The sequence below is a fragment of the Rana temporaria genome, chromosome 1 (assembly GCF_905171775.1).
Source record: "Rana temporaria chromosome 1, aRanTem1.1, whole genome shotgun sequence".
Classification (NCBI taxonomy): Eukaryota; Metazoa; Chordata; class Amphibia; order Anura; family Ranidae; genus Rana; species Rana temporaria.
Window position 1 is genome coordinate 396151074 of NC_053489.1, and position 18264 is coordinate 396169337.

The window sequence follows — 18264 nt, forward strand, 5'->3', positions numbered from 1 at the left end:
TTATTATTTAAATTCCCTGCCATCTTTAAAGTGGTTGTAAACCCTATTAAACAAAAAAAAACCTGCGAGGCATAGCATACTAGCTCATTATGAATTACTTACCTCACATGAAAGCCCACGCAGCGGTCCTCATAAACCCCCTCCGGCCGGCGACATCTCTCCCGGGGGTTACTTCCAGGTATTGCAGCTCTGGCGCTGTGATTGGCCGGAGCCGCAATGACATCAATCCCGCACATGCGCGCGGGAGCCGCCGGTAACTGAACATACGTGCCATTGCTTCAGTTTGCTCTAGTGCGCATGGGCCAATGATATCGGCACATGCAGGGGATATCTCCTAAACAGTTCAGGTTTAGGAGATATCCTGGGTAGCTACAGGTAAGCCTTACCTGTAGCATAAAGTGGTTGTAAAGTGTTTACAACCACTTTAACTCATTATCCTTGTGTAATGAAGCTAAAAATGATGTGTTGGTGAACTGAGAAGTTCAGAGTCCTGTGATAGACGGCTGATAAAGCCTAATCACTGTAAGAGAAAGAACAAACAGATAAGTGACTGTATGGTGCCATCTCTGTGAGCCAACCCAGCGACTGAAAACCACAAAGGAGAGTGGGATGGGCGAAACTGCTCATATATGTTCCTTTTTACATCACTCACATATCTAGTCTGAAAACTCAGGATGTGTGTTACCTAATACAGATGACAAACTGCTTTTTAGCTTTGAATATTACACAACCAGTCTATACTAGGCAAATGTTGTATACCACTTGTAGCAACCCAAAGGGGTTAATAGTTTAACCACTTCAGCCCCGGAAGATTTGGATTCTCAATGACCAGTCCATTTTTTGCGATACAGCACTGCGACGCTTTAACTGACAATTGCGCGGTCGCGTGACGCTGTACCCAAACAAAATGTATGTCTTTTTTCCCCCACAAATAGAGCTTATATCTTTTACTGTTTGCTATAATAAATATCCCAATTTTTTTTTATTTTTTTACTATTTATTTCGTCAGTTTAGGCCAATATGTATTCTTCTACATATTTTTGGTAAAAAAAATCGCTATAAACGTATATTGATTGGTTTGCGCAAAAGTTATAGCGTCTACAAACTAGGGGATCGATTTATGGCATTTTTATTATTATTATTGTTTACTAGTAATGGCGTGATCAACGATTTTTATCGGGACTGCGATATTGCGGAGGACAGATCGGACACTTTTGACACATTTTTGGGACCAGAGACAATTATACAGCGAACAGTGCTATAAATATGCACTGCTTACTGTATAAATGTCACTGGCAGGGAAGGGGTTAACACTAGGGGCGACCAAGCGGTTAACTGTGCTCCCTAGGTGTGTTCTAATTGTAGGAATTGTGGGACTGACTAGGAGGGGAGAGAGATCAGTGTTCATACGTAGCTGCAGTCTCTCGGGAGACTTGTGGAGGAGGTCGCCGCTGCACCACTATAACCAGGCTCATTTCTGCCTTAAACACTTGGCTTTCAGCCGGCGTCCAGGCCTGCCTGTCTACTTCTGCTACCAGGAAGTTAGCACTTATTGAGGATTGACAGAGGGAACTGTTCACCCTATCCTTTCTTGTCTTTCCTCAGGCTTTGTCCTCCTTCATTAAAGATTATTATATTTTACTTTGGGTCGTTTCTATACCCTTTACAATACGTCCAGCAGCCCGGACACAGTTTATCTGTCCTCCTCTATTATTGCTAAAGAAATTCTTATGCTCAATACGTATCGTTCATGGATTAATTCCTATTCTAACAAATACTATCTTCCAAACCACACTGCCGACTCCATGAGGAAGCGCTGCAAAAGCGCGAAACCGGTCGAGTCTATCAACGCAGCAAGCCACACCATTGCAGACATACTTTTGCCTGCATTTCCATAACCTGACAGGATCACTAATTATGTTTATATACCCTATTTTTTTTCTTTTTTGAAATGTTTAACTTTATTGTGGACACATTGTTACCATTTGTATGATTCCTGTCAACATTTATGGATAGGCTTGCATAGTTGGCCTCAGATAGTTTTTTGCTGGAAACGGCAATAAATTTCTCCCTGCTCTATATATACTATGCTATTTTATATCTAAATAAACCAATAACTTTTTAGAGATAATCTCTCCTTGTGTGAATATATTCTGACCAACCAAAATGTGCCTAAAAAGTCCATAAACTAGCCCTTAGTTACTTCCTTTATTCATACGTAGTATGAACACACGATCTCTCTCCTCCGCCCTGATAGAACCTGGATCTATGTGTTTACACACACAGATCCTGGTTCTCGCACTGTCACAAGCTATCGTGGGTGCCCGGTGGTCATCGCGCCCGCCGGGCACTTGCATCGGCTCCGGCGGTGCGTGCCCCCTAGTGGTAAAAGGCGAATCGACATTCAGTTACGTTGGTTCGCCCAGGGAAGCCAACCTACCGCAGTAAAGTACAACTGCGGCAACTGGTCGGGAAGGGGTTAAAGCGGAACTTCAGTCATTTTTTTCATCTATTAAATCTTCTGCTCTTGTTGTTTTTTGTATAATCTTTATTTTTAAATTTGCAAAGTAACAAACACATATATATATATATATATATATATATATATATATATATATATTTATATATAAAAAAACAAGACAAAGGCAATAGGTGCCCAGGGGGCACCGAGGGAAACAAAGAGATGCATAGGGTTACAAAAAAAAAAGGAATTTTTAATACCGGTATCTAGCTTCATATGACCTCATCAAATTATACCCCCACAGTAGAGGGGCTTGTGTGTGTTTTAACCGCCCTAACAAAACAGAGTTGCATTCTCACACCCACAACATCACGAGCGTTGTACCTATTATAACCCAAAGTGAAACAGTGGGGAAATAAAAGTGGGGTAGACAGGCATACCTAAAAACAATAAACATGACTATCAAGCAGCACAACAGTAGTGAGTGTAGATTTGTGACCTTAATAAAGGGCCTAGGGATCAGTAGCATGCAGGTCTCCCTCTCTGGGGACTTATGTACCATCCACCTCTAATCAGTATGCCCAGGGGTAACATTGGACGCCGTCTGCGTCATGCTAGACGCATAATGTATCTAGGTGGCACAAATAGCATAAAATGTATCATACCTGTCCCTGCACTTTGCCATCCACTCTTCCGCTGCCATAATAGAATTGAGCAAGCGTATCCAGTCGGATCGCCCCGGAACATGGGCCTACTTCCAGTGTATGGGAATTAGACGCCAAGCAGAATTTAGGAGATGTGGAAGAACCGATTTACGATAAAGGCTGAGAGGGGTGGATGGCACGTGCAGCAAGAACTCTAAAAGGGGAATCCTGTAAATCCACATCTAAAATAATTTTTATCTGGGCCCTGATATCCTGTCACGAAAGGGCCGAAGCCTCGGGCACTCCCACCCGATATGTAGGAAAGTGCCTCGAAGTCCACAGCCCCTCCAACAGGCAGCAGAAGCCATCGGATATATTCTAGCTAGAGTCGTTGGAACCCTGTACCAGTGGGTCAGCAGCTTAAAGCTATTTTCTTGCATCTTGGTATCCACTGAGCTCTTGTGAGTGAGATGATAGAGATGACTCAGCTGAGTCTCCATAATTATATGCTGCAGGTCCCTCTCCCATTCCCATATGTAAATTGGTTTACCCATGGGTAACCGGAGACTGGAAAACATAGCGGGGGAAGGCGTGCGGGGTGTGGGGAGAAGTCGGGCGGCAGCACAGGTGCCAGGACGAAACTTGAGGTCATGGCAACCTGGCACCTGGGGGTTTGTTGAGCACTGGTTTTGCACAAGGTAGCCCCAATTTACCGCCTGCGCTCCAGGCTCCCTCCCTCCACACCTTCTGAGTGCCATAGCAAGCCACCGCGTGCCCTGCTGACATGGAGGATATGCCATTGTTTAAGTTTATAGATTTATGTAGGATAGAAAATACTGTGCATTCAGATATCTTGTTCTCTTGTCAATTATATCTGCTGTGAAAAAATGTTGAGTGTCAAAGTCTACAACAACCTATTTACCTAGGCTTGAACCGGTCATATGTCCACACCAAGCAAACAAACAGGCACACTGCACTGGAGGCTGATAAGGTTCCTGGTCTATCTTTACTCCACCTCCACTTTGCATCATCTACCTACTCCCCCTTTCAAATGTTATGCTTGGGAGAACTTGGAGGTGGAAATTGAGTAATTTTTAACAAATAATTGAACACAAAAGAGGAAGAGGGCATTTATGACATGTTCTGCAGGCAATATACCAAAAAAAAAAAAAAAAATTACAAAAAAAGTTTAGCTCGTGACAGACTTAAAAAGTATTTTTTTCACTCAAATTGAGGACAGTAAACATAGTCTGTTTTGTTACTTTTTGGGGCATATCAAAGAAATCTTCCAGTATGATACATGATATCTGATTTTTAGGAGCCAAAAGACTGATATTGGAATACCTAGAAAACAAAAATGTGCATCTGAAAAGTATTCAAAGGTAAAGCATTGCTATGGTAACAGTGCATACATCTACCATAAGCCAGTAGTCTGCAGCTTTGATTACACTTTTCCCATTATGCATCAATTGTCTGCTGCACAGCTTTCTTCCTTTTGACCGTGTAGTTTAAAAAAGTCAGAATTTAATGATGTGCACCTTCAAAGATGAGCTTGTCTGAGAGATTTAAGAACAAACATCTGTTTGTGGTCAGATTTATATCCCTTCATATTGGTATGGGTATAGAGATGAGGCAAACATTGGTTAACTACAGCGTTCCCCTGGGTCCTAGACATGTTTCACATGCATAACGTCATGTTAATAAGTACTGCCCAAATACCACCTCTAGTTTTTTTTTTTCATTTTTCCTTAACACATATGGGAGTGTAAAATGCATGTTAACCACTTAAGACCCGGACCTTTATGCAGGTAAAGGACCTGGCCAGTTTTTGCGATTCGGCACTGCGTCGCTTTAACTGACAATTGCGCGGTCGCGCAACGTGGCTCCCAAACAAAATTGGCGTCCTTTTTCTTCTCACAAATAGAGCTTTCTTTTGGTGGTATTTAATCACCTCTGTGGGTTTTATTTGTTGTGCTATAAACAAAAATAGAGCGACAATTTTGAAAAAATTCAATATTTTTTACTTTTTGCTGTAATAAATATCCCCCAAAAAAGATATATAAAAAAAAAAAAATTTTCTCAGTTTAGGCCGATACGTATTCTTCTACCTATTTTTGGTTAAAAAAAAAAACGCAATAAGCGTTTATCGATTGGTTTGCGCAAAATTTATAGCGTTTACAAAATAGGAGATAGTTTTATTGCATTTTTATAAAAAAAAAATTTTTTTACTACTAATGGCGGCGATCAGTGATTTTTTTTGTGACTGCAAAATTATGGCGGACACATCGGACAATTTTGACAAATTTTTGGGACCACAAATGCATTGTTTACTGTGAAAATGACAATTGCAGTTTGGAAATTAACCACTAGGGGGACTGTAGGGGTTATGTGTGACCTCATATGTCTTTCTAACTGTAGGGGGGCAGGGCTGGACATGTGACGTCATTGATCGTGTTTCCCTATATTAGGGAACACACGATCAATGAAGCTGCCACTGTGAAGAACGGGGAAGTTGTGTTTACACACAGCTCTTTCCATTCCTTCAGCTCCGGGGACCGATCGCTGGACTCCGGCGGCGGTCAGGTCCGCGGGTACCGCGGTGGCGGTCACGGAGCTTCGGACCGGGTCGCGGGCGCACGCCCGCGACCCACGGCTGGGCACTTAAAGAGGACGTACAGGTACGTGCTTGTGCCCAGCCGTGCCATTCTGCCGATGTATATGTGCAGGAGGTGGTCCTTAAAGCGGGGGTTCACCCTATAAACAAGAAAAAAAAATGTTTTTTCTTCTAGCATAAAATCAGGCATTGTAGCGCGAGCTACAGTATGCCTGTCTCGAATTTTTTATCCCCGTACTCACTGTGTAATCGTACATAGACGATTCCGACTGCCCACGGGGAATGGGCGTTCCAATCCAGACGGAAGGTGATTGACGGCCGGCTCTGGCGCGTCACGCTTCTCCGGAAATAGCCGAAATAGGCTTGGCTCTTCACGGCGCCTGCGCATAGCCTGTGCGCAGGCGCCGTGAAGAGCCGAGACCTACTCCGGCTGTCTTCGAGGAGCGTGACGTGCCAGAGCCGGCCGTCAATCATCCTCCCTCTCCATAGGCACGCCCATTCCCCGCGGGAGTCGGAATCTATAATGTACCAGTACACTGTGAGTACGGGGATAAAAAATTTGAGACAGGCATACTGTAGCTCGCGCTACAATGCCTGATTTTATGGTACAATGTTGACACTGAGGGTGAACTACCGCTTTAAGTGGTTAAGCGCATCAAAAACACAACCTGTGCTTTTTACGCATTCAGCATGTGTGTTTTTGAAGCACTGCAAACTAAATTTAATGTAGGCAGCAGGTTGTGACAAACCCTAGTGAATGAGACATGCCCTTAAAGCTGATGTCCATGTTTTATGCCACTTTAAATTGTTTGTTTGGGCCAAGCTGGTCCAAACAAACTATTTGCTTTACTAAGTGCTGCAGTGTCTCGGAGCACTGTATTTACTGCATGTAACTGCAGCTACATACAGTACACAGTGTTGGGTTCCTGTAGTGAGACAGAATTGCCGTCTCACACCCAGAACAAAACAGTCTGGCTGAGTGGTGCTTATCCATTCAAAAGCAGTTTTGTATTCTGTAAATTAATCAAAGCTTCTTTTGATTGGCTGAGTGGGAGGGGCGGGCTGATGTTGTGCTCTCAGAGACCGAAAAGTCTCTCACAGCAGAGATCCAGCACTGTCTACTGTATATAGCTGAAGCTACAGTAAGAAAAAAGTATTTGACCCCCTTGCTGATTTTGTACGTTTGTCCACTGACAAAGAAATGATCAGTCTATAATTTTGATGATAGGTTTATTTTAACAGTCTGGGACAGAATAACAGAAAAACTTCTGACCTCTGTGATTGCCAACAAGGGTTTTGCCACCAAGTACTAAGTCATGTTTTGCAAAGGTGTCAAATACTTATTTCACTCATTATAATGCAAATCAATGTATAACTTTTTTGTAATACGTTTATCTTTTTTTTTTTGTTGTTGTTGTTATTCTGTCTCACACTGTTAAAATAAACCTACCATTAAAATTATAGTCTGATCATTTCTTTTTCTGTGGGCAAATGTACAAAATCAGCAGGGGATCAAATATCCCCCCACCCCCCCTCACTGTACATGCAGTACATACAGTAGTTAGAAGCACTGCAGCATTTAGTAGAGCAAATAGTTTGTTTGGACCAGCTTGGTCCAAACAAACTAACTATTTAAAGTGACTTGAAACATGGAATCCGCTTTAACCAGCTGCAGACTTTGGGCGTTCTACACACACACCCCAAAAAAGTCATCATAGTACACAGGGCCTGTGTAGAACATCCAGTCCTTCTCCCAAAACCCCCTCCCTCCCCGTCCCAGTACAAGGCAATTCAGCTCTGATTAATCAAAGCTGCATTGCCGAGTACAGAGAAGGTCCCGGCAATTGAAACCGTGAATACAGAAAAATACAAAAACATGGTTTTATTTTGTATCTTTATGTTCATTTATCTACAGATTACAGGAATGAAATTCGATCTGCAATCAAAGTTAGTTAAAGCAACTTGACAAGTAAAAAAAAAAAATATTAAATGTTTCTCTGTTTAAACCCTTATTACCCTACTGCACACGACCGTTTTTCATGTCCTAGAAAAAACAAAGTTTTTCTCGACGTGATTCTTGTCAAGCCTGCCTCGCATACACACGATCATAAAAAAAAAATGCTGGAGCAAAGCGCGGTGACGTACAACGGCACTATAAAGGGGAAGTTCCATTCAGATGGCGCCACCTTTTGGGCTGCTTTTGCTGATTTCGTGTTAGGAAAAGTTTGGTGAGAGACGATTCGCGCTTTGTCAGTCTTCGTACTTTTCAGTCTGTTACAGCGTGACGAATGTGCCATCTCCATTACAAACGCTAGTTTCACCAGAATGAGTGCTTCCGTCTCATACCTTGCTTCTGAGCATGCGTGTTTTTTTCCCCATCAATAAAGCCTACACACGATCATTTTTCACGACGTGAAAAACGATAACATGAAAAATTACGCAAAAATTTAGAGCATGTTCTAAATTTTTAATGCCCATTTTTCACGTCAAGAAAAATGCTCTGGAGCCTACACACAATGGTTTTTAATGACATTTAAAAAAAAATTAAATTTTTCACGTCATGAAAAATGGTCGTGTGTACGCGGCATCAGGTTCCATGCACACTGGCTTAAATAACGTTGTTTCTGCCGGAGTTTTGTGTTCTGCCTGTGGAAGCTGTTATCCTATGTGTCCATGCACATTAGGAAGATTACTGGCATATTTTAAGCTCAGAGTTTAGAGGCAGGAAAAAAAAAACTTCTGATCCGCGTTTCTGATTGGAGCTTACAGGCAAAAAAAATGATTAAAACTCCTCTAAAAACTTTGTACAAAAAAATGCTCTACATAAGCGTTTTTTTTACTGCCAAGAGAACAGACTTTTTTAAAGCCCAGTGCGCTTGGAGCCTTTTTGTGATGAAATAAAATGTTAATTTTTGGGATTAAAAAAAAGACGTTTTTGAAACTTCATTTTAAAAAACGACGTTGCCTACACACCATCGTTTTTTCAAAATGCTCTAGCAAAGCGCGGTTAAGTTCAGCACTCTTTTCCATTGAAGCTCGCTTCATAACTTGCTTCTGAGCATGCGCAGGTTTAAAAACGTCGTTTTAAACGTTGTTTAAGCTACACACAGTGATTTTTTATGACACAAAAAACGGCGTTTTGAAAAACGACATAAAAAATTGAAGCATGCTCTAATTTTTTTTTTTTACGTTTTTCAGAAGACATAAAACAACGTTTTCCCCACACACTGTCATTTTAAATGACGTTTTTTCATCACAAAAAACGACCGTCTGTACGCGGCATTAGTTTACTCTAATCAGCCCTAATAACTCCTTATCCGATATGACATCTTTAACATATATTTACATGCATCACATTGAAAAGAAAAAAGTGCAAAATTGAAAAAAAAACTCAGTTTACTTCATTTGTAAAGATCTTTGGAATGTTTAGAACTAGAATCATAATTTTAGTGTAATTTTGAACAGAAAAAAAATTAAGGAATAGATACATACACTTTTTATATGCGGTAACACAATTTATTTTTAAACTAACATTGCTAAAAAAAAAGAAAAAGCACGTTTTGTTTAATTTAGTTACGCTTTAAAGTCTAAGTATTACGAAAAAAATTATTGGCACAAGACCAAATTTCATGCTGCAAGAACAATGAATGTATTGGGCCAGATTCACATAGAGATACGACGGTGTATCTCCTGATACACCGTCGTATCTCAGAGTTGCATCGGTCGTATCTATGCGCCTGATTCATAGAATCAGTTACGCATAGATATGCCTAAGATCCGGTGGCGGATCTTAAATCACATAGGTTACGCGGATCTATGTGAATCTGGCCCATTATGATTGATCTCTTAAATATTGACAAAGTTATCGCTGAATAAACAGGTCCATATCAGAAATTTAAAAATTGCTCTGGTCCATACGAGGTGAACAGGTGTGAGAGATGAAGTGGTTAAATTTTTGATGCAAAGGAAAGTGACACCAACAGGCATGTGTAATCTACCATTGTTTTAATTACCTAAAGCCCATGTAAAGGAGGCCTAAATGTAAATACAGATAGCACAAAAGGCTACACATGACTCAAAAAGCAACATGTTAAGGTGAATCCTATCTTGGCCTGACCTAAACAGTACCGAAGTGCAGACACCTTTTGGTGAAGTAGAAATTTTAAGGCTAGGCCCATATAGCTGCACATACCTCAATAGCTTGTAATAAATGATCAGCAGTGTCGTTAATCCCTGGGATCACATCACAGAAGCGTTCAGTGTTTGCAGTCCATAGTACAATAACCTTGTCTACTCCGCTTATTCTTTTAAAATCTTGAATATCCTCACGAATTTTCTGAACCTACATAAAAGGAGGCAAACAAAATAAATAAATATATATATATATATATATATATATATATATATATATATATATATATATATCACTTCTTATGCTGTACAAGCAGATCACTGGGCACAGAAAGGCAACTAATGAAATGGCATGGTTTTGGTCCAACCTTCATTTTTTACATTCATCTATTTTCTCATCGTGCAATAAAGCTAATTCTATATACATTTTTAGATGGTTTCTCTACTTTTATGGTTGAAAATATTTTTATTAGGAACAACATTAAAAATATAGAAGAATGACATCAAATAGTTAAGTGAAGTAGCGAGTCCTGCTCAATGGCTATCGCCCACAGCTAGACTTGTTTCAGTAAACAATACCATATAAACATAAAGGTCCATTGGTAAGAGTCATTATAAAACAATATAACAAGGAGACTTAGTTCTGTTGTTCATATGATAGGGAGAGAAATAAGAAGAATAAAAAGGGACAAGGGGGAGTTGGAGATGAGAAATCTGCTGGGAAATCATTAGAGTAAAAAGACAATAAGAAAAACAGAAGAATACTATTGCTAGGTGCCCTGAGGATGGCCCTGTTGGAGCTGAGAGCATAGTTGCGAGTGTATCAGAGGGGGAGAAGTGGAGTCAAACAAACCACAATACCTTATATTTATCGAAGGTGCCATTATCGAATGCCAGCATCTTCTCCATTATCATAATGTCATTCACAGTAGAAACCCACTGTGACAGAGGTGGTATAAAGGCAGTCTTCCAATATAAAGGAATGAGCTGCCACGCTGTGGATAGGAAGAAACATAGAAGGCACCTTTTCTGTGATGCAATAGATCTGGGAAGCATAGAGAGGAGGGCAAACGCCAAAGTTTGTGTCAGAGATTCATGATACATAGCATTATATACTTGAAATACCTGCATCCAGAGGAGCTGTGCCACAGAGCCAGCATGAGGCAGGTGTAGACTGGAGAATTCTGTGTAACGCTGAAGGGTCCTTGTACTACCGTGATAGGATCTTATAGTTATTTTCTTGTGAGTAGCAGGAGATGGTAAATTTGTGAGTAAAATAAATGAGGTCTGCCACTCCCTCGAGAATTCCTTTCCTAGATCTGCAGACCACATTCTGGTGTAGGGTGGTAGGTCATCATGTGTAAGGGCTTGAATTAAACAGTATAGGGATGAAAGTAGATGTCTAGACGTATCCTGGAGGGAACACAGGTCTTTCAATTTCAGTGTAAGGGCGGTGTATTTGCGGAGAAAGGAGCAGATGTTTTGTGAATGAAGATAGATGAAGGGTAGTAAGCGTACCCACAGGGACAACTGAAGTTCCCACTTGAGGTCGAACAAACAAGTGTGCATGAGGCCACTCAGAGCATATGAATGATCCCAATGTAGGGACTCCTATACCCTGGGGGGTTGTTGAATAAAGGAGTCAAAAGGGGAGGGATCTAAGGATAAGACCGAACATAGTCCTCTATTATACAATAGCCTAAGAGCAGTGAGTGTCAGCGGTGAGGAAGAGGTTAAGAGGAACAAATCACCATTATAACCCCAGAGAAGTGCGCCCAGATCAACTGGGGCAAAGTCCTGTTTAATCATGACAGCTTTGTAACAAAACGTTTATAAAATCGGGTAGTTCCATACCCCCCTGGAGTTTTGGACATGTAAGCAGGTTATATTTGACTCTACATAGGCTCCGGTTTGTTTTCTCTACTTTAAACCAGTAGGTAGTTTAAAGTTGCTTTTCAAGGCCAAATCATCGCAATACAAAAAACAGGTGGGGGAAAACAAGTTAAATCATGGGAATAGGGGCGTGGCTAGGATGTGAAGCCAGGAAAACATGTCTCACAGAGGCAGAAACCTCTCATCTCCCCCCTGTATTGCCTATGCGAGGGAGGAAGTCCGGCAGGCATCGGAGCTCCCGCCAGTCACCTGGAGTGGAGTGGACTGGGCAGATCATGGCAACAAAGCCTGGAGACAACTCGGGTTCATCTCCTCCTGCAGCTGTTTCAGAGGACCCTGGAATGCAGTTTCATGAGGCAGGACCTGCATAAGATCAATGGTCCCCTGGGCAGTGCTGGGACCACATAACTGATGTGGACACCACCTCAACCCATTATAGATCCCTTACAGACTTGCAGCATCAAGTGAATCTCCGGATGGCGCGGTCTGATGATGCAGAGAATAGACTGCGCAGCAATAATGTGCAGGTAGTGGGGCTGCCAGGAGTGGCGGGGGATAATCCTGCCACATTTTCGGAATCCTTTTTCAAGCAAGCGCTGAGCCTGCAGAGGGTTTCACCTGCCTACCAAGTGGAAAGGGCACATAGGGTTCCTACTGGTGGTAGAATTCCTGGCGCCACTTCTCACGCTTTTCTTGGTCATTTCAACTTTGGAGACAGGGATCTCATCTTGTCTGAGGCGCGGAAGCAGCAAACCATATGCTACGACAGCTCAGCTCTGCACTTCTTCCCAAATTTGTCACCGGAGTTACAGAAATGCAGGAGATCCTTTGTGGAGGTGCGAAAGAAGCTTTGGGAAAAGGGCCTTCAATATAGTATGTTATCACAGCAAGGTGAAAGTCCATAATGGGTCCACTCAATATTTTAAAACGCCTGTAGTGGCCATGGATTGGAGTCCATTCCTTGATTCTGGGCATGCTGGGATCTTAGGAACCATATGCCAAAGCAGTCTACTTGGATTTGGTGAGCTTTCATCCCGCTGAACTTTCCCTGGTTGGTTGCCACGTACCCAGTTTTTGAGCAGTGCTTAGAGTTTTTCACAGTTTGGGGAAATAAAGCTTCACTGATACTGTTAACTGGTTATGGACTGTTCTGGTCAGGAAGCAGGGATGTTTTTTCTTCAGGGGAATGTTACTAAAAATGTTTTATTCTTTGTTTTAAGTGCAATTTTTTCCTAGGCCTCTTGGTGGGGCTCAAGTCCACGATTCCTTGCCTGTGCTGCTTCTACTGGGACACAAGACTCTTGCTGTACCTCACTGCCTTTACACTCTGAATTACCTCTGTATTAGAAAATGGTAAATAACATATGTATTATCTTCTGGAATGTTAGGGGTTTAAAATTAAAGTTTAAAAGATCTACTGTTTTGCAATACAGTATATAAAAACTCATAACCCACACCTGGTATTGTTGCAGGAGACCCACCTTATAGGTAACAGAATTTTATGTCTACTACGAAATTGGGTTCAACGTACCTTCCATTCCACCTATGCTAGGGGGGGGGGTCTCTATTCTCTTGCATAAAAGTCTGCATTGTATTGTTTGCCAAGTATTCTCTGATCCTGCTGGATGATATGTCACGGTGGTTCTAGAAACAGCCTCCTTTAAATTGGCATTAATTAATGTGTATGTACCACCTCACTTTCAGGCCTCAATGCTCTACTCCATAAATGACAGGCTTACTTCCCTTTTGCCTCTAAAAACTCTTATTATGGGAAATTTTACTGGACTATTCGCTAGATACGCCCAACCCTTCCAGGGTACAACATCCCAATCTTGCAGTCTGGGCAGAGACAGCTGGGCTTAGTGAATTATGGCAGTGGAAACATCCGGGTATAAGGCAATATTCTTATTTGTCACATGTATTTCATATCTCTTCTATACTAGATATGGTATTTGCCAACTCAGACCTTCTGCCTTCGATATCTGAAGCCACATATCTAGCTGGGGGTATTTTAGACCACACTCCTTTACAGGTTACCTTGAACCTGCATTCCACTGGGGGGGGCGCACGTTCTTGGAGCTTGCAACTTGGCTGGGTGGTGAAGCCCACCGTGGAACAAGTGGTAACGGCGCAATTTGCCACCTTCTGGCCGGCAAGTGTTGACTCTCAACCCCCCAGATGGTGTGGAACTCATTCAAGGCGGCCAGAATGTCTCACAATAGTGACACTCACAGGCTGCAGGATGTGGAGATTGCCTGTGCCGCGAAACATGCAGCTGCTCCTACCCCTAAAACATTGCAGTCACTTAAACAGGCAAGACGGGATTTATATCTCCATTATTGTAACCAAACCCAATGTACAGCTCGTAAACAGGCTGTAAACCTATTTGATGCTGGCGATAAAAATGGCAAATTGCTTGGTATGCTTACTGCTGACACCTACATGCCAACTGTGGTGCCCTGTGTACAGGGAGTGGATGGGTCTCCTCTCCTCGGGAGAGGAAGTACTTCAGACATTTGCTTATTTCTATAGATCACTTTACTCACCCATACCGCCATATGATAATGCATTGATTGTTTTTTTTTGGGGGGGGGGGCTGAATCTGCACACCTTGCCTGAGGAGGCTAGGTTATTATTAGATGCACCATTCACTGGGGAGGAGGTTTCCCTTTCTATTGGCTCCTTGCCGAATGGCAAGTTCCCTGGCCCAGACCTGCTCCATGTGGAGTGGTATCAGTATTATGCAGAGAAACTCTTGCCACATTTGCTTAATTTATAGAATGAATGTCTCAGTACAGGTTCCTTTTCCCCATCCTTGTATGAAGCTAAAGTAGTGCTGCTGGCTAAACCAGACAAGGGTCCTCTACTCTGTGCTTCATATAGACCCATTGCTTTATAGAATATGGACTTAAAAAATTCTTACTAAAATGTTAGCCTTCAGATTTACTAAAGTACTCCACTATTTAGTCTCCCCTGATCAAACTGGTTTCATGCCTCAAAGGGCCACTGATGTTAACCTTCGAAGAGTATTTACTCATGTTGAATTACGTCCAGGAGGGCACCAGATGATCGAGTGCCATTTTTCCTAGATCTGGAAAGAGCGTTTGATTCAGTTGATTGTCAGTATATGCAAGCAGCTTTAACCACTTGCTTACTGGGCACTTAAACTGCCCTCCTGCCCAGACCAATTTTCAGCTTTCAGCGCTGATGCACTTTGAATGACAATTGTGCGGTCATACAACACTGTACCCAAATTACATTTTTATAATTTTTTCCCACAAATAGAGCTTTCTTTTGGTGGTATTTGATCACCTCTGCGGTTTTTAATTTTTGTTAAAGAAAAATTTAAATATATATATTTTTTTATATTTTATTGTAAAATTTTGCAAACAGGCAATTTTCCTCCTTCATTGATATACGCTGATGAGGCTGCACTGATGGGCTGCACTGATAGGCACCGATGGGCTGCACTGATAAGGCAACACTGGTGGGCACTAATAGGCAGCACTGAGAAGTGGCACTGGTGGGCACTGAGAAGTGGCATTGATAGGTGGCACTGATAGCTGTCAGTGATGAGCACTGATGGGTGGCAGTGATGGGCACTGATAGGTGGCACTGATTGGCACCAATGGTGGTGGGCATTGATAGGTGGCACTTGTGGGCATTGATAGGTGACACTCGTGGGCATTGATAGGTGGCATTTGTGGGCACTGTGGACACTGGCAGGGGGTTTAGATTGGCACACATGAGGCAGATGTGCCTCCTTTCTCTTCGGGACCGATGTCCCTTGCACCTAAGCCGGTGATCGAGCTTTGTTTACATCACGTGATCAGCTGTCATTGGCTGACAGCTGATCACGTGGTAAGGGGCCGGGACTGTGATCATCCAGGTCTCAGTGACTGTGATCACAGCGCACACCCTGCAGGGGTGCGCGAGGAGCGTGCGAAGGGAAGAACGTCTATTGATGTCCTCCCGGCAATTTAGGGTCTGCGCTGTGGCTTTCATTCGTCTATAGCGCGGACCCCTAGTGGTTAAAATACATGGGTTTTGGTGAGGTATTTTTGCAATGTGTCATGTTATTGTACGATCATTTGACGGCCTCCATTAAATTAAAACAGTAGGTTATCAGAGTCCTTCCCTGTTGGCCGTGGGACTAGGCAGGGCTGCCCATTATCACCTGGGCTATTTGCCTTTATGATGGAGCCGACTGCTGTAGCCTTATGTGCCGCCTCCTTAGTAAAGGGTATAAAAGTGGGCAACTTAGTAGAAAAGACGACTATATACGCAGATGATATGGTATTATTTTTATATGACCCTGTCATGTCTCTGCCTCAAGCCTTGTCCATTATGGATCCCATTGCCACCTTTTCTGGGCTGCGTGTCAATTGGCACAAATCAACAATTCTTCCTCTGGGTAAAGATGTCTGTCACTAGAGGTCGACCGATATGGGTTTTTCTCTGGCCGATACCGATATTTAGAATTTGGGGCGGCCGATGGCCGATATATGATGCCGATTTTTGCGGCCGATATTTTAGGCCGATTTTTATTTTTTGGCAGGTGGCGCTAATTGGCACTGGCAGGTTGCACTGGATGGAACCAATTGGCAATAGCAGATGACACTGATTGGCAGGTGGCACTGGCAGGTGGCACTGAATGGCACTGGCAGTTGGCACTGGTTGGCAGGTGGCACTAAGGTGACACTGGCAGGTGGCACTAATTGGCACTGGCAGGTGGCACTAATTGGCACTGGCAGGTGGCACTAATTGGCACGTGGCACTGGATGGCATTGGCAGGTGAAACTGGTTGGTACTGGCAGGTGGCACTAATTGGCAATAGTTAGCACTGGCAGTTGGCACTGGCAGGTGGCACTAATTGGCAGGTGGCACTGGATGGCAATAGTTAGCACTGGCAGGTGGCACTGGATGGCCTTGGCAGGTGGCACTAGTTGGCACTGGCAGGTGGCACTGGATGGCACTAGTTGGCACTGGCAGATGGCACTAGTTGTCACTGGATAGCATTGGCAGGTGGCACTGGATGGCATTGGCACTGCCAGGTGGCACTGGATGGCACTGGCAGGTGGCACTGGATGGTATTGGCAGGTGGCACTGGATGGCGTTGCCACTGGCAGGTGGCACTGGATGACATTGACAGGTGGCACTGGATGGCATTGGCAGGTGGCACTGGATGGCATTAACAGATGGCACTAGTTGGCATTGGCAGGTGGCACTAGTTGGCATGGCATTGGCAGGTGGCACTGGCTGGTTGGCATTAGCAGATGGCACTGGCAGGTTTCACAGCACATAATGTAGCTGATAATGTGTGAAACTCTCTCTATACAGTTTCACATGGTGCTGCAGAGAGAGGAGCTCAGATTCATTGTGATGTTGAAGGTGGGCCCGGGTTGGGCGGGACTCAGCTGTCCAACAGCCAATGGGATGAGATCATTGTCTGGATAGCTGTCCCGCCCACCTTCAACATCACGATGAATCCGAGCTCCTCTCTCTCTGCAGCACCATGTGAAACTGTATGGAGAGAGTTTCACACATTATCAGCTACATTATGTGCTGTGAAACTGTGAGAGCAGAGAGACAGAGGAGCTCAGATTCATCGTGATGTTGGAGGTGGGCGGGACCCAGGGTGGGCAGCTATCCAGCCAATGATCTCATCCCATTGGCTGGTGTTGGACAGCCGAGTCCCGCCCACCCCGACATCAGTCCGACAGCTCCATTCTCTATCTCCTTAGTGTTTCACACACACGGCACTGCACACACACTGCTGATGCAGATCTGCTAAATATCGGCCACATTTGGATAATAATCGGCCGATGCCGATTTCTCCAAAATGACTGAATATCGGCCCGATATATCGGCCGGCCGATATATCGGTCGACCTCTATCTGTCACTCAGCAATTGTTTCCACACCTCTACAGAGGGTGTATTAGGTTAAATATTTGGGGATTACTATAACAAATCGCAGACTTTATCGGGTTGAATGTAACACCCATTATATACATTTTTAAGCAAAAAAATCTCCCTCTCTCGTTAATAGAAAGGGTGAACCTACTAAAAATGAAGCTTTTACCATTATTGCTGTACACATTGTGAAATTCACGTGTATGGATTCATAAAGCTATCTTTAAATCAATACATGGTTTAGTATCAGAATTTATATGGCACGGTGTGGTGGCTAGACTCAAACTTGTGGTGTTACAACAACTTTGGAAAGAAGGGGGCCTGGCTGCCAAATTTTTACAAATACTTCCTGGCAGGACAGTTGGTGATGATAAATAGGTGGCTTACTGGTCCATATGATGACACTGCGGTTCCCCTTGAGGCGGCGCTAGTGGGTTCCTATGAAGCTTTGGCCCATTTGGTATTTAGAGGGTCCAGGTCGCCCTATGTCTTAACCACTTCTATGAGGTCAGTACGCTCATGGTGAGGAATTTGGGGGTCCCTTCCCACTATCACCACATGCTCTTTTGTGAAGAAATCCTATTCTGCCTATTTTTTTTGCTTTTGA

The 18264-nt window shown here is 43.2% G+C and overlaps 1 protein-coding gene across 2 annotated transcripts in view; it reads right to left on the reverse strand.

Annotated features, from left to right (window-relative positions):
- The window catches only part of ISYNA1 (inositol-3-phosphate synthase 1), a 55669-nt gene that overhangs the window by 16923 nt on the left and 20482 nt on the right, over window positions 1-18264 (reverse strand). For both annotated transcript variants that reach the window (XM_040322795.1, XM_040322804.1), the window contains exon 6: window positions 9912-10061. In XM_040322795.1, coding sequence (XP_040178729.1) covers window positions 9912-10061 — 150 coding nt within the window. The remainder of the gene's footprint in view (window positions 1-9911; window positions 10062-18264) is intronic.